Source organism: Symphodus melops, assembly GCF_947650265.1.
Source record: "Symphodus melops genome assembly, chromosome: 22".
In the NCBI taxonomy this organism is placed as follows: Eukaryota; Metazoa; Chordata; class Actinopteri; order Labriformes; family Labridae; genus Symphodus; species Symphodus melops.
Window position 1 is genome coordinate 10,655,964 of NC_136712.1, and position 22,678 is coordinate 10,678,641.

The 22,678-nt window shown below is 43.5% G+C and overlaps 1 protein-coding gene across 1 annotated transcript in view; it reads left to right on the forward strand.

Annotated features, from left to right (window-relative positions):
- The first annotated feature begins 649 nt into the window (after window positions 1–649).
- Window positions 650–22,678, forward strand: part of znf800b (zinc finger protein 800b) — a 28,823-nt gene continuing 6,794 nt past the window's right edge. The window contains exons 1-5 of the mRNA XM_079335818.1: window positions 650–871; window positions 11,482–11,579; window positions 14,491–14,821; window positions 17,803–17,898; window positions 19,710–19,853. Of these exons, the coding sequence (XP_079191944.1) occupies window positions 11,523–11,579; window positions 14,491–14,821; window positions 17,803–17,898; window positions 19,710–19,853 (628 nt within the window). The 5' untranslated portion in view covers window positions 650–871; window positions 11,482–11,522. The remainder of the gene's footprint in view (window positions 872–11,481; window positions 11,580–14,490; window positions 14,822–17,802; window positions 17,899–19,709; window positions 19,854–22,678) is intronic.

The window sequence follows — 22,678 nt, forward strand, 5'->3', positions numbered from 1 at the left end:
CTGTGCTCTTAACTTTTAATTGAATTTGTGCTGCTTGTGTTGGACTTCATTAGTTTGGAGTTTGGTGGGTTGTATTTTTTTCATATGATGAATTTGTGACCAGTTATTGTCATATTTTATTGTAGTATAGAGTTTCTATAAAAGCTTCGTTATCACGCGTTGTTCACTGTTCATGTTCTCAGTGCAGGAAGTGATGTAAAGAAAGTCAACCCGAACTTGTCACATCATTAAACTGAACATGAATTTCTCAAATTCTCTGAATCTGAGAGACATACCAGATGTGTCTCAACTTTGGAAGAGACTTGTTGAGTGTTTTAATGAGGCCTACGACACATGAAGATAACTTTTTAATAAGTCTTCTTATTGCTGTTATGTCAAGTGACAGACTGTTTTCCCCGGTTTGATGTATTTTTAAATCCTTGACGATACAAATGTTTGAGTTTTCATCCCTTTATGTCGTTGAGTGTTTGCGTCGTGCTCCAGTGAAGAGCTGTGCCCTCACATGGTTGCGCGTTTTGGAGCATATATCAGAGCACTAATGTTAGCATTCTGTTAAAACCGTGAAGTGATTGAACTTATCCTATTTTTAAAAATAGTCAGGTGCTTTCTATTTCCCCAAATGCTGTCCTGAAGTCCCTCTATTTTCAGCTCCAACTGGACGTAGAGGGTGCACCTTTGCGCAGAGACTGGTTATTGCTGAGAGGCTCCTCTGGGTGCACAAAGACAGCACGGCTCGCAGAGGAACTTGTTCAGAGTGAACCGGGGACGCTGGGAGGCGAAATAAACAATCTCCGGACTCCAAGTAGCCACAGCGGCTCCGTTTCCCCCCTCTTCAAACACACAGATCACCAACGGATTCAACAAATACAAGGTAAGGACTTGTTTCGATTGGTTTCAGCGGGAGGAGAGGTCTGCGGAGCGGGTTAAACCTCCTTCGCTTTGGCTTCCCGAGCATGGTTGTTTTTGCAGAAAATGGCGTCATCGCCCTCTTGTTTCTGCTTGGCCGCGATGGGAAGAGGAATAGTTTCAGAGAGTTGTAACAGCCTGCACATGCAGCGTTTGCCTCTTAAACGATGAAATCACCAACTGCGATGTGTTATATTTCACATTTAACAGTCAAAATAGGAGAGAGTGGAGGATTTCGCTCGGTAGAAGGACGCGCAAAGATGGAAGGGTCACCGGTTCTGTGCGCCAAGCTGCTTCTTGGAAAAGGTGGCACGGAACCGCAAAAACGCAGCGATTTTCACTCACGATTATGCCACCCTAACCGACTCGAAGCCAAGCCAAATGACCGCGGATGGTTTCGTGTTATGACCAGGGAGGCGATGGATGTGTTTGTGTTCGTACTGCACCTTGTCTTTGTGTGTATTTTATTCGGGTTAGCTCGTTTTTTACGCCGTACTCCCCTGCCATGCTGCAATCGTTACAAGGGGGCCTCTCCAACGGCTTAAAAGGTGCACCACGTCCTTAGCTTTTCCTTTGATCAAGTCAAGCTTGCCCCTTTGTTAGTGGAAATAGTGGCGTTTTTCTTCTCGGCTGACAATATAACCGTGTAAAAGGAGATTTTCGGGGATAATGGGGGCGATGCAAATCGTGCCATGAGAACGGCAACTGCTCTGCGCGTTTGGCTCACTTCTTGCAAGACGAGGAGAGCCCGAATGAGTGAAATATGAAAGTGTCTTTTTTGGCGAATCATATAGTTTGCACGAAAACTGGGGAAAGTCCGGCGCTGCGCAATGAGTGTGCTGCCGCTTTGCGCAGAGCAACGGTGGCAGCTGCTGTAACCGCCGCCACCATTTCGCCGCGATATTTTTGTGTGTGTTGGCCAACCTTTTGTAAATAGTTGGGGACTCTTGGATAAAAGAGCACAATAGTATTCATGCGGGCCCTTTTATGGCCTTTGAATGCGGTCCTAAGTCCCCACTCCGGCTGTCCTGTCTCTCCCTGTCAGCTACGTGCATGCGTCCTAGCACTGGCCACCACACATCCACCATAGCGAGGCCACTCGGTTCCCTGTGCAGACGCTCTGCTGAGGTTCCTCCTGTGGCCAAAACTCGGAACTTATCGTGTGCTGAGTGTTGTGGTGCAGGCCATGCTGATCAAATCGAAACAACAACGAACACATCAGCCACGGAGACTGCACATCACTCGCTCCGTGCACATTTTTATTAAGTTTCCTGAGTTATGCAACCGCATCCCCGTTGAGCGAACTGCTCATCCGCCTCTATTTACTCGTCAGCCACCATCGGACGGGTATTTGTGTGTTAAATCTGGTGAATTGGACCAATCCCCCGTGGCGACGACACTGATTGAGGAAGATATGTTATTTGCAAATCACCCAGTGCCATTTGCGTCACAGCCCGCGGCCTCGCACGCCCATGGGGGGCGATGGAGTTGCAAATGGAGACCGTGTGTGTGTGTATGTGTGTGTGTGTGCTGACGCTGCCCCAGCTGAAAAGGAACCAATAGACACGGACCCGGGCGGCAACAATCGCCGTGCGCTTCCACTCTCCTGTAGAGCACAGACAGGGGGATCGTGTTTGAACGCGGAAGATCGCGCAGTATATTCGCGATGGCTCGCTCTCCTTCGCCCTGCCTGGGATGCGTAAGTGGATGCGTGCACACACACTGGCTAAACCAGCTTAAGGGCTCGACAGGCCGGCCGGAGAGGAGTGTATCCGTCCGGTCCTCCCCTCATGGTGCCCGATGCATGTGGCTGTGGTGGACTCGCTCATGTGTAAGATAAATCCTTCGAGTGGATCGGGATGATAACGCCGTATAGCCTTTACTAACGGCTCGGACTAAAGTCGGATTGTTATTGGGACACTGGACACGCTGCCGAGTTAGTTTCTATATCCACAGCGCGCCATGCGTTCCAGCTATGGAGATGTGCTGGGGCGTTTTATATCGAGGAACGTTTATTTCTTGCTCCTGCGCTTTTGGGCACTGCGCATGGTTTCATCCAGCAGGGCTCCGAGAACTTGTTCACGAGGCAGAAAGTCGCGAAAGTGTCAGTAAAAGTGCATTTTCAATCAGCATGGTAATCCTGTATATGGTCCTAGGATCCTATCCTATCCTATCCTATCCTGGTTGTGTTTTAGAATAAATATTCAGTGCTAACATGCTCGTACAATAACACCCCCTTTTACTGTCTGATCTTTGAAGCATGTAATGAGAATTTGAATATGAAAGAATGTTAAATTAAGTTCTCTGTATCATCAGTTGTACTGTCTGTTACACTATACACAAGCATTTAAATTGTAAACAGATACACTGCCTAATCTTGCCTTATGTTTAATGTGGCACAGTTAAAGTTGTATGACAGGATGGTGTGTTATAAACGCTTCAGAATCACTCACATGTGGATGAATAATATCTGTTCTAGGCCCCGTTACTAAACACTTTGGGGAAAATAAATTCTTAACCTGCATCCAGAAAAGTTCTTCCCTAGGGGGCAGATTCACCCCGAGAGGTCCTGAGTCAGGCCGCCCTGCTGCTGCTGCTGCTGCTTTGGGCTATTTTTATCTTCTATAATTGAATGTTCAATTCAAGGTCCGTCGGTGCAACCAGTATGTGTCTGTTATTCTCATGCCATTTGTATGACTGGACGCTGATTTTTCTATTTTTGATTTGCACGTTTCGGCCCAGACCGTGGCTCAGAGACGTTTCTAAACATGTGTTGGGAAGTTAATTCATCAGTTCTTTCAGGCCCATCAGCAGCTGTACACAGAAAACAGACAAGGCCAGTCTGTGTGTTTACTCACTGATGCTGGTGGCTTTTTATTCTTTATTGGAAATACCAAAAAAAAGAATTAAAAAGAATTAGATGGCTAGTCTAACCTTAAGAAGGAAGTGAATGTGTAACTAGGACATGAGGGCAGATAATAAAGTGGGTTATAAGGAACTAAAATAAAATCAGAAGGAAAGATTAGTTGCCATTATTGACAAAATACTTTATATTTGATGTTAAAATATGCAAATTATGATTTAAATTCATCCCCATTTGCACGTTTTCTAAGAGCCTCAGCGGGCCTCCCATTATCTCCTGAGACTTTGGGGTTGAAGCAGCCTCAGATGAGTCTTTCCTCATTAGAACAGCAGCCAGATCTGCCTTCATTTAAGTCAGTCAACAAATTCATTAACCTGCCAGGCCTTACAACCCGTCAGTAAGCAAACTAGCAAATTAGACATTGAAACATTTATTCAGACATCAATCAGAAAAGGCAGTGTTAGCCAGTTATTAAAAAAAAAACTCTCGTCCTGTACTGTTGTCTGGCCAACACCAACCTGTCAGAGAGCCCCGACGTTCTCTGCTCATTTTCAAGAAAGCTGCTCCCACAACCTCAGTTCACTTGTCTCCTTGCAATCTCTTTCAAGTTCTTTTTGGATATCACTTTTCCACAGCTTTTTTCTGTTCCCATTTTGTTTTGACTGTTCTCAAATAGCTGGAGAGCCTTGCTTTTAATCATCGTAGGCTGTGCTTGCACACCTGCCCTGAAAATAAAAAATCTTAAGACATCTTTCATGGCCACTTTATTCCAATCCGTGTCCGTGTTGATTTCCACATTCTGCTGCTCTGAGCATGTGTGCAGTGTCATCACTTTAAAATCAAGACTGCACAATATACTGTGCAGAATTTCTTTTACTTTTCTTCTCTTTTCTATATACATATATATATATATTTTTTTTTTGGAGGGGAGTTTCATATTGAGCCAAATCAGTTTATTATTACTGGCGGCGGTGCTGCGCGGTATGTTCTGGCCTGATAGGCTCATGGAAGTTATCACAGTGAGAAAAGAAACAGTGGCGCTTATGGCAGAAAATGAATTAAAACTGCATTTAGAAGTTTGTTGAGCAGTGGAACCTGGTAGGAAACTCATTTTGTTGTTCGTTGATAAATCATTTGGAGTAACGTGTGTATGTGTGCACGAGAGTTTGAAAGTGTGAAACTTGTGTGCATGCGTGCGTGTGTGCATATGTGTGTGTGTGCAACACAAATGTAGTCCCGTTTGCAAGTAAACCTGTTTTTGGAAATTTCCTAGTCTTTTTCTTTTTCTTCAAACTTTGACACTGAAGCCATGTGAGATTGTGTGTGTTCATGTGCGCATATGTCCACTGACAGTAGGAGTGAGACACTGATGAGTGGCAATGTGTTTGTTTCCCTCCTGGAAGGTCTGATTTCCTCTCCTCTTGATTTGTTGTTCTAGTTGTCAGTTTAACAGTCACAGATCTGAGACAGTGACACGTTTATCAAACATGAGACGGTCTGTTGATGAAATACACCTGCTGATTTCACCTGTTCCAAAGAAGCTTTCAGGTCGTTTTATTTCATACTGTACTGTTCTTATTGATATGTGTTTGTGGCACACAAGCTTAAATCTTTGTGTGGCTTTGAAATTGAACTTAAGTCATTTACAGAGTGAGTGTTGAACGTATCTGTGAGGATGGTAGTCTTCTTCAGGAGAATCATTCGTGAGGCAGAAGAACGTCCGAGCCCCAGAACATGAGCAGAGAGTAAAAAAGCTGTAGTTCGAAGCACAGGGGAAATCTCTAAGAGTCAGTCCTGTTCCCATCCTGTCCTGTGGTCAGGTTGTACTGATGGTTTGTCCGCCAGCAGTCGGCATCGTGTCAGCGAGCGTGGAGTCCCTCCATTAACAGGAAGTCCTGTCAGATCGCCCCCACACTGCCATCAGATATAACCGAGAGTCTCGGCTATGAGCATTTCAGGCTCCCATTTATTTTGCTGGAAACACACGCGTGTATATATTACACGCACAGTGTGCGTGCACAATCGCATAATGAAGCAAGAGAGCAGAGAATCTGAGGCTTCATCGACAATAAAGTTCTTCTCTGACATGATTTCATCCCATCAGTTGCCTCTGAGAGGACAAATAAGGATTTGTCTGATACAATAAGAGATGGAATCGCTTTGATAAACTGATTTCAGGCCGGTCTAAATGAAACCACCATGGATTATGGCTGGAGATTGAATTTAAACACATCTGGTCATGAATATGTTACACTGGACGATATATTGCAGGTGTATCAATCAAAGATGCAGCACTCATAGTGAGGGTTTAAAAATACATGTTTAAATATCACAGGACAGTCGAAGTTTTATTTTCTCCTGGATCTTTTGATTTTGTGCTTTGGACTTGTAGAGCAGGTAAACAACACCACGTCTACCTTTTCTGTTGTTTGTGCCATCAGTGTGCACCAACAACTGTAAGTCCTAATCTGGAGCTTAGATAGCTGCATGTTGTTGAACTGTCCTCAGAAGACTTTAGCATGTTTCAGGAGTAGATTTTTAAACTTGAATATGTCATCCATCAACACTGAAAGTGTCCATTAGTAAGCAGAGAGAAGATTAGGAGGCCTAACCACCGACATCAAGCATCAGTTTGAACACCTTCGCTCTCATTACCTGAGTCACAACAGGACAGCACTACCTCACAACCACAGTCTGTCTGTTGCCACGGAAACGGAAGAGTCCCTCGTGCTCGTCTGTGTGTGTGTGTGCATCATTGGCACGTGTGCTTGTGTGGCTGGAAGTGTTTTGTTTTCAGCCCGGTCGTAGCACTCGCAGCCTGTTAAAGAAGTGAGTAAAGTGAGCGTTTATGTTCTCAGACAGCTGTCCCGTTCTGGGCTTCGTTCTCCTCCGGCGGCCTCTCAGCTTCTTATTGAAACGCGTCTCAACGGAGTGATGAGGCTGCTGTTGGTCCTGGTGCGGGAATTGCAACCTTCCCAGTGCCACGGCAGATAGAAAGAAGACACCGAACCCAAGACAAACAGAGCTGTTGATTTCCAGATAAGTGTATTGTAAGTGAGTGACGATAAAACATGTTGGGTTGTAACAATTTGAAACCATTTAAGAGCACAGCCAATACAACACTTTTATAAAACCCTGTGACTGCCAGTTTGAATCCAAACATATTCCTCTGGTATCTGCTGGGATCCCAGGTCCTTAAGATCATGGTTAACAAACTCTCTAGCCTTTCTGGTATTGTTCTTACTGCTCCTCTTGGAGACATTTATAAAATAAAAAAAAATGTGAAAATTCCCTCAAGTATCTCAGAGATTGTCACATTGCTGACCCTCATATTAGTCATGGATCACTTTCTGTGAGAAATCTATTTTATGGCATTACCTCATGTGGTTGAACAAGTACCTCTTTATGGCCATCCCTGTATAGCCACGCACTGATGGCATGTGGTTGGCAGCACTTTCTCGTTACACAACATAGAAAATATTCCCTTCTTGTAGGACTGAGTTTGGTATTTTTCCTTTGCGTATTCCTAACGTCAGGACTTCTATAAAATATTATTTAGAAGTATCATTCAGATCAGACCTGGGTGACATGGAGCTTCTTATGAAAGAGGCCTTCGATGATTTCTTTGTGTACACCTCACCTGACTTGAGTTTACGGGTTAGAACACACAATTCTTTTTTGCATCACTGTGTACTTTATTTTACGTCGATGCCTCCACACAAGTTTCCACCTGCAGTGTTTTTCCTCCAGTTTCTCCTTTTGTCCAAATATTCTGATCTACGTGCATGCATGTATTTCCTGCTGATTTCTGACAGGTTGCAAGAGTGTATCCCAGCATGCATCAGGTGAAATGCTGTGAAACACACTCAACAGGTCATCAGGGGTCTTTGATGTGATTTGTCCCCCTGCTGTAGGAAACCACTGAATTGTCTTTAAATAATAGAATAAGACCTTTTTTAGGAGGTTGTTTCCTGACTTGAGTGGTTGGTATGGAAGACAGTTTTAATTTCCCATTCTAGTTGATGCTCGTGTTGATGTGCAGTCTCAGTGAAAAGATGGCAGCGTTTATATTATGCATGCATGCACCATGTAGATCCCCTGTACAATTAAGAAGACAATGTAGTCTTTGTAAAAGGATCATTTTGGATAGTTTTATGTCACTGTTGTTTTGTTTCTTTGGCTGTTCTCGTTTCCTCATTCAAGCAGCTGTCACTTGGTGGCTGTATCTTTAAACTGTTACAGAGCGCCGTGTTCAGTCCATAACTGTAGATACAGTTCCTAAACAAATGAGCCCAGTTTGTTTTGTCTGACTGTGCAGCACGCGCTGCTACGCAGATAGTGCTCAGACATGCACGTCTACTTAACGCAGTGGTTCTCTAACTTTTTCTGTTGTTCTTCTTTGGCAGATGAAAATACTTTAAAGCGCCCCCATGAACAAAAACCAAACACACTGTCAGTCTCACTCTTTAATACAGAAAAGCAACTGAAAACACGGGCCGCGTTTGAAGAGGTAGTAGAGGAGGGCGCCGGTGGCCTTGCGGTAATAGACCTCCAAGCAGGCGGGCTGGGGTTCCAGTCCAAGCTGTGGTTCTTTTCCTGCATGTCATTCCTCTCTCTCTCTCTCTCTCTCTCTCTCTCTCTCTCTCTCTCTCTCTCTCTCTCTCTCTCTCTCTCTCTCTCTCTCTCTCTCTCTCTCTCTCTCTCTCTCTCTCTCTCTCTCTCTCTCTCTCTCTCTCTCTCTGTCTCTGTCTCTGTCTCTGTGTCTCTCTCTCTCTCTCTCTCTCTCAAATAAAGGCATAAAAAGCCCCAAGATCTTTTACAAATAAAGTGCAACCAGTTCAAAGTAGAGATGGGAGCGATCCAATGTAATATCAGAATTGGGTCCGATATTGAAGTAACTTCTTTACATGATATCGGACTGACCGCGCGTATCACATCTAAAAGTGAAATTCTTACACTTTAGTTTCAAAGATTTAATTTGAAAACCTGACGGTTGTTGCTGCTGCTTCCTGTTTGTATGTGCAGCCAGCACAATGCAATGCAGAGTTTACTACAGCTCTGTGTAGCCTTGCACATACTACCAACAACAACAGTAACACTATTAGTTATATCAAAATATCGGAATAAGTATCGAAACGGAAAAAAAGTGCATCGGAGCATTTCTAGTTACAAATGTATCCTCGAACTCCACCATGAGTGATGTGTCACAGCCTTACATTTGCTCGCTGTGACAAGCGGCCCCCTCTCTGTGAATCCCTGCCTTCAATCAATCTTTATTTGTATAGCGTCAATTCATAACAGGCGTTATCTCGAGACACTTTACAAGAGCAGGTAAAGGACCTTACTGTTTGTCTGTTAACATTAACAAAAGGGCAGGTAACAAGACCATGCTCATCGTTATGTTTACAAAAAGCAGGTAAAGGACCTTACTTATGGCTATATTACAAGAGCCCAGCTGAATCCGTCATAGCGTGGCAAGAAAAAAACTTCCTTTTAACAGGCAGAAATCTTCAGCAGAACCGGGCTCATGACGGAACAGCCATCTGCTAAAGTGTAAACCTTCATGAACAGTGCCTGTATGTAACGTGTTCAACAATTGCAAAGCACGTATAGGAGCTAAAGATCACAACAATGAATGGCTGGGAGCGTGCGGATCATTTTTATTCTCAGACTCAATCTGTGAAATGTTCCACTCATATCACATACTTTGTGTATCATACGTACTTAACATATTGAACCCCTCCCTGTGGCTGCTCTCCTGTGTTAGTTAGCGCTCCGTGTCTCGTCTTTTGAAGAAATCACCAGGCCACAATTTTCCACCTGAAGTTGAGTACAAGCTCTGTCTCCCTCTGCTGGACTTTTGGTGGAACTACAACTCTGCTGGCTTGTGTGTTCTCAGCCTGGAAGCGTCTGAACGTGTAGGTTCAAGAGACGTTAACAGCAGGCTTTTTAAACCAAAGTGTCTTTTCTGTCACGTTCCCAAAGTATTCTTCATTGAACTGTCCCAGACTATTTCTAGCTTTAAGTCTGTGTATGAACTTACATTTCGATAGTTTCCCTTTAAAATGACATGATTAAAAATTGTATCTTGGACCTAGAAACAGATGATTTACTCTTAAGTAAAGAACAAGCTCTTACTCTGCTAAGTTGAATGTAGCTGTCATGCTGTTCGCTTGTTGTCGGGGACTCTTTTGCTTTATCTTCTACAAGCTGCATTAAGCACTTGTCACCTGCAGCTAATCCTACAAATACACCATTCTGCCCCTGGGACATCCAAAGTGAATCCACTGACAAATGTTCATTTATCAAAATTGGAGTTGGAGTTATCGGATTTGTTTTTGTTTTGGCGGAAACAAACCCGGAACCTTCTCAGATGATTCACTGAATCTAATGAATCACCAGTGAGACCGTTTGGCATTGCTCGAGTGAAGTTTAAAGACGCCACTCTGATCCAGTTGAATTGAGCATCCTTGTAGAGTCAGGTGGATGTGGCTGAGTTGGAGCTGTTTTAATCAAGACTGCCACTAGAGGGCAGCAGTGAGTTTAATTTCACCATAGATGTGATGTGTGGGAAAAAAAGCTCCCATTTCTTAGATGAGGTTGTGAAAATGATTTAGATGGACCCCTCAGGATAATAAGACTGAATGGGACCTTAATTGATCCTCCAGTAGAGGATTCAACAGAATGAAAACTGGTACAAATATTGATCTTGAAACGATCTCTTATATGGCAGAAATAAGTTATGAAGCGGAGAAGATAAACATTCATCCAAACTTAGAGTTCAGGTTTGAATTACTGGTGTGGAAGTTTTGTGATACTCTCCATACAGTAACAGTGTTAGCGCCATTTCAAGGCCCCACTGGGAAAGGCACCAGTACATATGCTGTGTTAAAAAGGCCGCAGTTGTCATTTGTAACGCACACGGCAAGGATATTATTCGTGGTGCAGAGTAAGGGTGAAGGTAACGTGGGTTTAATTTCCCTGACAGTAATATGCGGAGCAGCCAAATTAGCATTGTGGGAAATCTTCTCTGTGACCTTAAATGATTTATTTCTGTTTATATTTAGATCATGTTTGTGGCCTGCTGCTTTCCAAACACTGCAGCCAGGAAAGACAGGAAGCTGTTGTGTTGCTTGTGGGATTTCTAATGCATCATCAACTGGTTCAAAAGGAATATCTACACAGTGCTGTGGATGTACTGTTTGGATACAGAAGTAAAATATACAGAGGTGGTTGATCCCAATGTGCGTGCGGGTGTGTGTATATATGTATACATATTGCTGATGGCAGAATATGACAAAATGAAAAAGAAACGAGTGTTCTTTCAAATAGATCACTATTTGAAAGAACACTCTTGTTTAGAGATGTTTGTGGCAGAGTTAGATTTGCTAACCATTCCAATGTTAAACGTTCAGCTCCTCGGCATAACTTCAACAACATAATTCAACCTCAATTACTATGAACACTACGAACAAATGTTGTCTCCATCGCACTTCATTTAAATGTGAAATGTACTCGTTTCAGTGACACTACAGGTAGGCTGTGTGAAGTTAAAGCTATATGTTGTGTACAGTTTGTGGTTGCAGGAACATCTGGCTAATATGTTTACATCCATGCACAAGACAAAAAAAAAAATAGAATTATGGGAGATCTCTGAACTTTTCTCCTTAGTTTTCTCTTCAGCTCATGTGGATTGTTGTTGCACGTTCCAGGTGTGCTGGTTGTGAACCTGCAGGAGGACAGTGTTGGCAGCATGGTGAAGGCCCAGAAGTCAGCTGGAAGGAAGAGTTCTCTCTGCCAACGCAGACAGGTACCGCAAGAAATAACAATGTCTGCATGCTATTGTCATGTGTTTCTGTCCTGACTGTGATTGTAGCTGCTGCAGCAGTGCACTTTCCTGCAGAGGATTATGAAATATCTAAGTTATGAAGTCTTTACCATTTTAAGTTATGGTTCTTAGTGAACACCAACACAAGTACATTTTACACTGTGTCAGTGGAGGGATTTTACACGTCACAGCAAGTCTCACTTAACATGTTAACTAGGCAGAGGGACCACTTCTGTCTTTGCACTTCACCCTTTTGTATAAAGCTTTGTATCATTAGAAACCTGGTAGTATTTTTAAACGGTCGTGAATCTCTCCCTCCTTTTCGTCGTGAAGAGGATCCTCCAATGACGCAAAAATCGTCGTCTTGCGCCATCAGCGGCTGCTGTGGTTAGAGGGGGTTCAAACTCTATCGCTAGTTGTCCATGTTTTTCCTGAACCTATTAAACATCAGGGGCGGGACCTCACTGCCAGATTATAATAGCAATGTCTGTCAAAACGAAGAAAGAAAAAAAAAGTTCACTTCAACTTCCAGCTGATATGATGAAGGGATTTAGAAGGTCTTGTGCTCGAAAGGGATGTTCATGGCTCCTTCCCCATGCCTAACAAATTTCCAAGATGCCAGTTCCTTCTTGAGGAAATCTCAGAATCCGTTAAAGGGATACTTCACCCATTGAAACATGAATCGGTTGTGAAATTGGGTCATAAATGTAGTAGAAATGTGAAATAATTGTTTTTATTTGGTGCCTTCTTGATTGAGAAAAAGCAGAAAATCTATTTTAAACTGAATTTTATCAAATACTACAACTCCCAGAATGCACAGTGCCGAAGTCCGATAGTCCCTGATCCCACTGAACACCAGAGCGAGCCTTCAGGCTACAAGCTATAAGCTAACCTGTTTGCAGATCCAGTAAGACTTCTGAACGTACTTTGTTTGTTTCTCTTTCGAAATGGTGAATTGTTGTTTTGTACCGGGTTGTTTAATCCGAACAAGGACAAGAAGTAAGTTTACACAGGCTGTGGGTGGATACGGCAGCAGAGGAAACCGACATCCGAGGTAAGACTATGTTTCTGTGGATGAAAACATGAGAAACTCATAGTTCTTCCCTGCCAGCCTAAAATTCTTTACATGATGCAATATGACGATTTGTGCTTCATATAAAGAAAACTTTCAGAATGAGGGCTGGATTCACGATAATGAAACAAAGCTTAATGCAAATGGGTGAAGTGTCCCTTTAAGGAAACACGCGCATGTGTTGTAGACTGTAAATAGAGCAGCTTCAGTGGGAGTGGCCTGCGGTGCTGGGAGTTGTTGTCTTTCATCCACGAGCCAAAAATACACTTTTCTGCTCTTTCTCAGTCAAGAAGGCTCCAACTTAAAAAATGCATTTCACATCTCTACTACATAAATGACACGACTTCAATTCAGATTCACATTTGAACGGGTGAAGTGTCTCTCTAAATAAACAGCTGCGTTACGTTATTTGTTTGCCTGCAGCTTGTGTTCGATGATCGTGTAAATGGACTTGAGCTTTTCTACTCCAAGCTTTTACACTGCAGGTCACTCCTACACATTCACACACTGAGGACACTCCGAGGTAACTCATCCCACCAACGAAGCAGTAGGAGCAGTATGGGGTTAAGTGTCTTGCCCAAGGGCACATCGGACATGTTGCTTCACCCATTACTTCAGACATCACGTTTTCTATTTCAGGAGCCCCTCCCCTACTTTAAAAAAAAGAATTATCATATCAAAGAGGTGCATTTCACTGTTTTATAGTATTTGTTCAAACTTTGCTGTGGATCTGATCGGGTTGACGTTTGACTAATGGGGGCTTTAATGGTTTTTACATTTTGTACTGCACAGGTGGCTCCACTGAGCTTGCAGTTCAGCTTTTTCTGTCATCATGTGATGATGCTGTGGTACGCACTCTGTGTGTGTGTGTGACACACAAGTGTCCAAGTGGCCCACTTGTTCTGCGGTGATGTGCTCTAATGTGCCTGAACGCCGGAGTCATTCATCCCTCGTGAAGGGCGACGAGGACACGAGGAGCAGCAGAGACGGACACCCAGAACATGAGGATAAATGGTTGGCTGGGACAACGAGAAAGATGGGGATTTAGAGAAAAGAGAGGTCTGGTTAGGGACGCAGCCCCTCACATGCACGCACAGACACAATGCTGATGGATGCATGTGTGTCCATTGGGTCAGTGAAAAGTCACTTCTTTGCTGAAGGGTGGGTTTGTGTGACAAGGTTAATGTCGCCCTGAAAAGTCTCTGGACGCTCGGGAGACATGACAGAAACACACACACACACACACGCACACGCACACACACACACACACACACACACGCATGCACACTCTCATTTGCTCTTACACCTGCTGTGACCCCTCCCACTGCTGCCCTGCACCGTGCGCATTTTCAGTAAGCAGTGAAAAGACATGAGAGAGAGTGTGAGTTGTGTGTCTAATGCTCAGCAGGTCACACCTTCTTGTCTGATAAAGAAACACAGTGATGATCTAGATAATTAAGATTTGCAATGCAAAGTTGAGGCGAGCGATATCTTAAATCTTCTAATTAGATTTTTTTTTTCCGTTTATCTCTCTCGATGTTAATGTTTTGATTTCCAGTGGTAGTTTTAAGGAGCGTAATCTGCCTGCTGCTTTCCCAACCACTCACAGATCTGACCCGGGACGCTCAGACAGTCTGAAGAATATATGTTCATATTCTTTTCCATGTATCATCAATCTGGCAGAGAATTGTCCAGATTACAAAACACATTTGGTATTTCTCTGAACAGAAATATTAATGTACATCTGTTTGCACCTTTCAGTCCTGTGTTAATGTTTCAGGAGCTCATGTTGTCATGTGTGCTTTTTGTACCCTCCCTCAGAGTGGTGGTGAGGCGGAGATGGAGGAAGGCCAGCTCGACGCAGACGTCCAGGAGCCACCTCAGGAGCAGCCCGAAGAAGGGGAGCGGGCCCGCGACGAAGCTCAACCCGAGAGCTCGGCGGTGACCGAGGCTCCGTCGGAGAACTCGCTCCTGGAGGAAGCTCCGATGGACCCCCAGGACAAGGGCGACTCTCCCTCCCATCTCCAGGCCAAACCGCTGTGGAAGCCCATCCCTCCTCTGATGCCCGAGCTCCACGGCAGTAACGGCGCACAGACCAGGGACCAAAGCTGTCAGACTGAGGAGCAGCTGCAGTACAACAGTCACAACACAGGTGGGGAAAGTTTTCTTCCATCTGTGCTCCCTGCTGCTGTGAGTCACACCCCCACAGGCTAAAACTGTCTGTCAGCCTCCTGTGGAGCTTTAGCCGCACATCCACGTCTGACATATACATGAAAGTTTTATCAGGAACTGAGTTTATTACACGAGCTCCAGGATGACAACTACAATGGATCGAGGAACTTGAAAGTCGTGTTTAATCTCCCAGTGAAAGCTGCTCAGGCCCCTAACTGAGCTAAACTCTTGTGTTCATACCTACAAAATTAATCCTATGTATATCCACGGGTGCTACACCCTAAAATCAGGGACTATTAAAACCATTAGCTTTAAAGAAAGTTTAATCTGATGTTAATCCACATTAGTGGCTATTTATATGAAGGATCTGCATTGTTTGTTTGTTGTTTCTTGTAGTCTGTAACTTTGTTTATTAATCTTCCTGCAGAGTGAGACAACTCACCACAGGTTGTCCCGTTTCATCCTTGCGCACGCATCCAGGGGTTTGCAAGATGTCCAAACATAATTCAAGAAAGTAAAGACTTGTGATCATACTGTGAGAAAGAGCACACGGGTGTTGTGGAATTTTATTCCTAATATCAAAAAGTGAGAAGATCTATTTTTAAAAAAGAACCCCAAGATCGATCTGGTCTCAATGAACATTTATTCGAAGGCAGAATCCGCGTTGGAAGACCCCTCTCTCACACGGTGAGGAGAGAGAGGCCCAGAGAAAAGGCAAACATGAACACATATACATTTCCATCACATTACACAGGGCACTCCCCATCACCACATAGGGCCACTGCCCACCTGACAGGCCACGATCTATCTCCACGTGTGAGAAAAAGACCCTACGTGACTATTTACCAACTCCCAAGGCTGAGAAGGAGATGGAATCTAGTGAGAAAGAGCCCGGGTGACTATTCCCACATGTACAAACGGTGAGAAATAGAATAAAGGGTGAGTAATGATTGAAAACAAAACACCCAATAGGCTGTGCATGTAGACATTTCAGATACATTTTATACGACAAATTATATGAGACCTTTGTACAACGCATATAATACACGTGGAGTATCATTTTCCATAACACACATTAGATTTTAGCCCAGATTTTGGTTCAGTTCAGAAGTACTTTCTGACACTGGGAGTACATCTGTGACTGTGCTGCTAGAAGTTTCTGCACTCACGGTGAAAAAAGAAGCTGTTGACGTCTCGCGCTGTCCCTGATTGGTTGATCTTTGACCCTCTTGCAGAGAGGGGGCGTGGAGGTCAGTCGGTCACTGACCTGGCTTGCTGGGATTATGGTAGCCTGTATGGGAGAGGTGCAGGGGGGGGATGGGTTTGGGTACATTCTGTCACTCATGCATAACCTGTCTCTCTCCTCCCTCCAAAACAAAACTCACCAAATGTTCGTTTACATGTGAAGTCCTGCGTCTGTTTGTTTTTTGTTGCGTTTTTTTTTCTGGGCATGTCCGTCTTTCTGCTGCTGGCCTTTTAGCCTTCTGTCTGTCTCTCTCCACCGCCTACAACCACACACAAGTTGTCCCACATTGCTCCACTTACCCAGAACTTGGCTTTGTGTGGAGAGCAGCATGTGTGGGGCCACAAAGGGTGTCTCGAATACTTGTCTCATCATATGAGCAGACTCTACTTCCTCTTTTAAAAAAAATCAATGCTCTCATCACTCAAAACAAAACACACACATTATGTAGCTTTGATTTGCCATTAGCTCATGTAAAATAAAGCATTTTGCTAGGATTCTGTGCATATTGGCTAAACATTAGTTGCAGTTTGTTAACAGCAGTTGAAGTTCTGTGCCTGGAAGCCGAACACACACTGGCTGTTTGTCACAGCTGGTAACGCTGACAGTGTTTAATTTGGAGCCATGTCCCCGATCAACACTGTTACAGAGCGTCGGTTTGTTGCCGCAAAGAAAAAAATAAAAGTCCTCTACCTGTCACCATATTCACCTCCTAATGTGATCAACTACACGTAATCTTTTGAAGGCTCTGTCAATCTGTTTGAGAGTGGAGGTGTCTCTTTTGATTCCCGTCTGCCTGAAAAGTTCAGATGATGTCGAGGGGAAAAGAAAAAAACAGCAGCCGCCTGCTGGGCAGGGCGGCTGCTGCAAATAATGAAAGGAACATCTTTCTCGGTCCTCTTTTCTTTTTGATACTTAATAACAACAATTGAAAGCTAACATGAACTGGATGTAGAACAGGATTGTGTTGTAACTTTGGATGTTGATGGCGTTGAAGGCCTCCGTGACGCTCTCAACTGGATTTGTTTACGATTTGAACACAAGTGGATTTGTTTCGAGATCAAGACAGCTTATAAGTGTGAATGTGAGGGACAGAGGGTGATGATGCGAGGCCTGTACTGTCACACTGAGGCAGCGGATTTGTAAAAAGCAATGAAGAGACAGTCCTGTTAAAGCCGGCCAGTAAATCAAACAGACGTAAAATCCCTATGGCTGTTCTCCAGATGACCCTGCACTCTTTGCTGTTTGTATCGAGTCAAAGCAAATCATTTTTCAATACCCATTAATACGCGTCTGTTTGGTCAGTCACACTCCTGCTCTGGCTGATTGAGGGTGCAGGCTGACGTATCAGATGATCCGCTGGCTCTGAGCACATCTTTCCCCCCCTCCCTCGTCCGAACGACACATCACAGCGATTCAACGTGTGAAGTCACTGTGACGTGTCGTTCATCTTTTAAACGCCCGCAACATGTTTTTCCTTTCTGATCACAAAATAAGCTCATCTCACATTCGGTAAGCGAGACTGTGCGTGTGTGTGTGTGCCAGTGTGAATAGCTGCCTCATTCAGACTGTACTTTGTGTCTTTTCCCAGGTGATGCTGTTACTTTCAAAGAGTGTCATACTTCGATGTATTTATTTATTCTACTTTTATAAAGTGCAATCTCCCCCCCACCTCTCTCTCTCTCTCTCTCTCTCTCTCTCTGTCTCTGTCTGTCTAGGTCTCTGTGTGGAGCCCGGAGACCCTCCTCTGCTCCAGCAGCCACTGCAGACCTCCAAGTCTGGTATTCAGCAGATAATAGAATGCTTCCGTTCAGGTGTGTGACATAATTCATTTCTTACGAATGATCCTTTGAATTCGGTTACGGCACCAGTGTTTTTCTAAAAGGCACAACTGAACTGTATAGAGAAAGAGAGTGGGGAATGACATGCAGGAAAGGAGAAGCTCGGCGGCCCGGACTACAACCTGCGTACATGGGGAGCATGCAATAACCACTCTTCCAGCATACAGACTAGTTATGATCAGAAAAAAATGGTCTGCAGTTTGTCACTAGTCGTCCAGGATTCAAATCCTGATGAGAAGCACTTGAGGTAAACGCATTGTGGAAAAATCTCATTAACCACGAGGGCAATGCTTGCCAAGGGAAAAGATTTCTTTGTTGATAAAAAAAAATACTCAGTGATGATTATAAGTTTGTCTTTTTTTCTTACATTTGTTATTGTTTAATTGAGGTGGGGGTTGAGAGATAACACCTATATTTGCTCTTGCATACAGATATCTTACAGAATATTAATAAGGAGCAATTTATTTATTTTTTTGTTGATGAAAGCACAAGGCCGATACTTCAGCCTCCTTTTCTCTCCAACCAAAGCCTGCTAAATCGGTGACAAGTTCAGCCCTTACACATCCCCCTCCAAAAAAACCCCCAAGAAAACCTTCTCCTGTGTGTCGAGGCACTCATATTGTGCTGTTTATAAAGAATAGATCAGCGTTTGCACAGCAGCAGACTCTTTCGGCTCCAGTTCCTTTGTCATGTTAGAGCATAAAACCTTTCAATCTGTTTCTTATTCTCACGTCGCCTGCATGGCCACCTGCATCTATCGTACTGTTGGTCAGCGAGGTTTACCCCTTGCTGCTGTGGTATGCCATCCTGCCTCAAAACAGCCAAGCCAGTGGAAAGAGCAGAACGTGCACATCTTAAAGAGGAGAAAAAGTGACACATGAAAGGAGACAACAATGTGTGTGTGTGACCGTAGCATGTGCAGGTTCTCGCATCTGGGGGACTCAACACGAACGTGGTCAGGCAGCGGTTTTATCAAGTGTGCGTTTGTGCGCTCGCACAGTCCCGTAGACGGAGCAGTTGATCTGTTTGTGTGCAAATATGAGTCACAAATCCCAACCGAGCGCCGACTGCTTCTTCATGGACACATTTGGCATCGGACAAATGAGTCAGCGTGCTGACGACAAAGACGGGAAATGTAAAGATGATGTCAGCGGTGACGCAAAAAAAAAAAAAAAAAAAACAGCACTTAAAGTCACAAAGGCCAGGGGGTCTCACTCATGAAAGAGTCCGTAGAATCCATACGGAAAATGTACGCGCGCCAAATACCTGTGCACAGAAAACAATTCAGATTTTATAAAACTGTTCACATGCACACCTGCATGCAATGTTCACTTTTATAAATCACAATCCACCTGGAAAAGTGCACGCGTAGACTAGCCCCATGTTCCGCCCTCTACTAAAAGTTGCGGATGTGTTTTTGGGGGAAGAGGAAATTCGACCAGCTTTTGTTTCACGTATAAAACAATCAGCTTAGTTTCTTAATTCCAAGTCTTGTTTATTCTATATAAAGGAAATCAAATGTTACTCATAAACTATTCCTGAAATATCATTTATAGTCATATTGGAGCTTTCAAGTAAGATATTTAGCTTCGGGGACACTGGGCTCATCACTACTAAACAGCCTGGCAGACTTCTATCTGGCGTCTAAGAGAGTAGACGTGATTGAATTTCGATTCACGGTGATGTAACAGCTGCTGGCTCCCTGTGATAAAAGGTTTGATACCAAATGTCTTGTATCTTTCCCTGGGGTTGATGTTACTAACTGTCCCTTCTTTGTCTGGCAGGCACCAGCCAGCTGAGGCACATGCTGCTGAGGGAGGTGGACACCATCTTTGAGTGTAAACTGTGCCGCAGTCTGTTCAGAGGTCTGCCCAACCTCATCACACACAAGGAGTACTACTGCCTGTCGAGGCTGCCCGAACCCGACGGTCAGTGACCCAACACAGCGTTCAGACATCCGTCAGCTAATGCCGCGCGCATGCAGTCACATGACACATTTCACATTTCTACGTGTGCTCATCATGCCACAAGAGTGGCAAACAGCATCTTTAAAACTGTGACAGGTTTGAAGGGACTTTAATTTGATTTTGTAGCAAGTAATGAAGCATCGAGAGTTGAAAGCCTGCGAGACAAAGAGGAGGGAAAGCATCATCCCAGCAGTTCACTCTAACGAAAGATGTCCAGTTGAGGCGTGTGGACAACTTATTTACAATGTACCGTAGATCAGCAGAACTTTCATCATTCTGTTCTGTGTTTCTCCTTTTGTTTGAGAGAGTGGACTGAGCAGAAATGTAGCAGTGTTTGACACTAAGTAACCTCCAACAATAAGATATAAACGCTTCACGAGCTGGTTCAGTCCAGAAACATCTTCCTTCATGTACATCAGGTCTACACTTCTTAAACGCCGCTTTCTTTTCACTCAGACTTTATGACCTACACAAGAAATGTAGCAGTTTTGCTTCAAAGTGAAATAAATGGAATAGAAGTTTTTTTAAATTTTATTTTAACTATAAAGTTCCTGTAAAGACTTGCCTGAAACTCTAAAGAATGGGGGGGGGAAAACAGCCTTCAGAACTGAAACGAAAACTGTGACCAAAAAAAGAAGGTATTCATTGAACCGTGGGCAGAGCGTTTTGTCGGCCCCATACGCAGACCTGTGCTCACAATAAATGATTGTTTCATTGTATTTCACACCGAAGCTTCTTTCACATTCGGCCACGCCGACGTTTCTCCTCTCACCATCCAAACATCTGTCTCCTGCTCAGTATTGTCCGCCTGCACGCCGCGGCCTTTCAATCCACGACAAACATAACACACACCGTACAGTGTTCAATCCTTCAGTCTCGTCTGCTACCCAAAGTCTGTCCTCTCCTCGCCTCTTGAATCACCAAGAAAATTGACTTTGATCTCCCAGCGTTGGTGTTTTATCTACTTCTCATTAGCCACCATATGTGTCTCTTATTTTGATGCTTAGAAGTGCGAGCAGACTGAGGGAAAGGATGAAGCTTCGGAGAGTCGGAAAGTAATTTCTTTGTTACCCAACTCTCCTCTCATCTCCGCCCGAAAGAGAAATCAATCTCAACAGAAATGGTCAATTATAATTCCCTCAGCTTTATCCCCTGTAATGATCGCCGTCGTAACAGAAGAGCCTTGTTTCATCATAATCTTCCTTTCATCTGCCTGTTCTCTTAATGATTGTGTTCCTTGCACCAGCAACTTCATTTTTCTCAATCAAGAGTCAATTACGAGTGGCTGAATATGTATCGCATTGTTATTTTGATTAATGACTTTGTTGGCGTCTGTTTTTCCCCAACAAAGACGCTCCGCATTAATTCCACAGATACAAGATAAACAAAAGTGTTTTACTTAAAAAGCTTAATGTTTCTCCGTCCAGCCCTGACACTGGACTCATTCACTGTCCAAACGATTGGTGCTCCATTTTTTTTTTAAGTGCATAAAATCCAATTCCCTTCTTTCCTCCTCTTCTTTCTCTTTAGTTATGAAGACTTCTACCAAAGAAACATGTTCATTTACTAAAGGTGGATTATTGAAAATGTTGGATGGCACTACAGCCGCTCCTCTTCAGCTCATAAATGGACATATTCACATCAATGTTCATGCTGCATGTCGTTGTTTTTTTCCCCTCTTGAGGCCATCATCATTTTTTTATTTTATTTTTTATTTTTTTGCAACAAAAAAGTCAACAATAATGCTGATCGACCTGTGTGAGATTATCTCCTCAGATATTCACACTCTCATCTGATGCCCTTGTTGGCAACCAGAATAAAGACAGACCTTTTTTTTTTTCAACTGAAAAGTGTGCTGTGTCCTATATACAGAGACCTATATACCAGCATAACATTCTGAGACCATTGCACGCTCATCGTGCAGCTGCCACGGTCAACCTAAAGCAAAGGAACATTAGCCCTGATTACTTGTGTAGCTCACTGTGTGAAAAACATGCCGGCATGTATTATACAAGTAAAGCGGCCTTGTGGCACCACTTCAACAATTTTTCTGCCTCATTAGGTCATAATTATGCCTTTTAAAGAAAACAGTGGTATACTGTGAATTAAATCAAAGTTATGAGTGCTGGTTTGATACAAAGGACTCCTAAACTAAAATCCAACAAGTGACCAGCCAATTGGTCGAGGGCTGTGGGTGCCGACCTCACTCACAACTATCAATGTCACCGTATGCTGAGAGCTCAACTACCTTCTCAGTAGTGAGCAGGATTGCAAACTCGAGATGGTGACAGCAGATGGCACTAGAAAGAGCTCCACGGAAGCTGCATGTTGTTGATGTTACTAAACCTAATCAGTAAATAGTCACACAGGAAGACACATTGCCCTCTGAAAGACCCCCCCCCTCGAAAAAAAAAATATATATATATGTATATGTGTGTGTATATATATATATATATATATATATATATATATATATATATATATATATATATATATATATATATATATATATATGTCACATGCCTTGTAAAAGCTTGCGATTTATATTCTTCTTTTCTTACTCTACTCTATTATTACTAAGTATTAACTGAAAATGTAAAACAAAGTTGCTATTTTAAGGCTAAGAATGCCTCCTTATCTAAATCAAACCGCACCGGATAATAACTAATGTACTGTGGAGATGTGCATGTTAGATAATATTCTAACAAAGCAGTAGGTTGTGTGACTGACCTTGGCAGCGTCATGTTTTGCCGACGGTCTCTTGAAGTGCTGCACAAGGCGAAAGT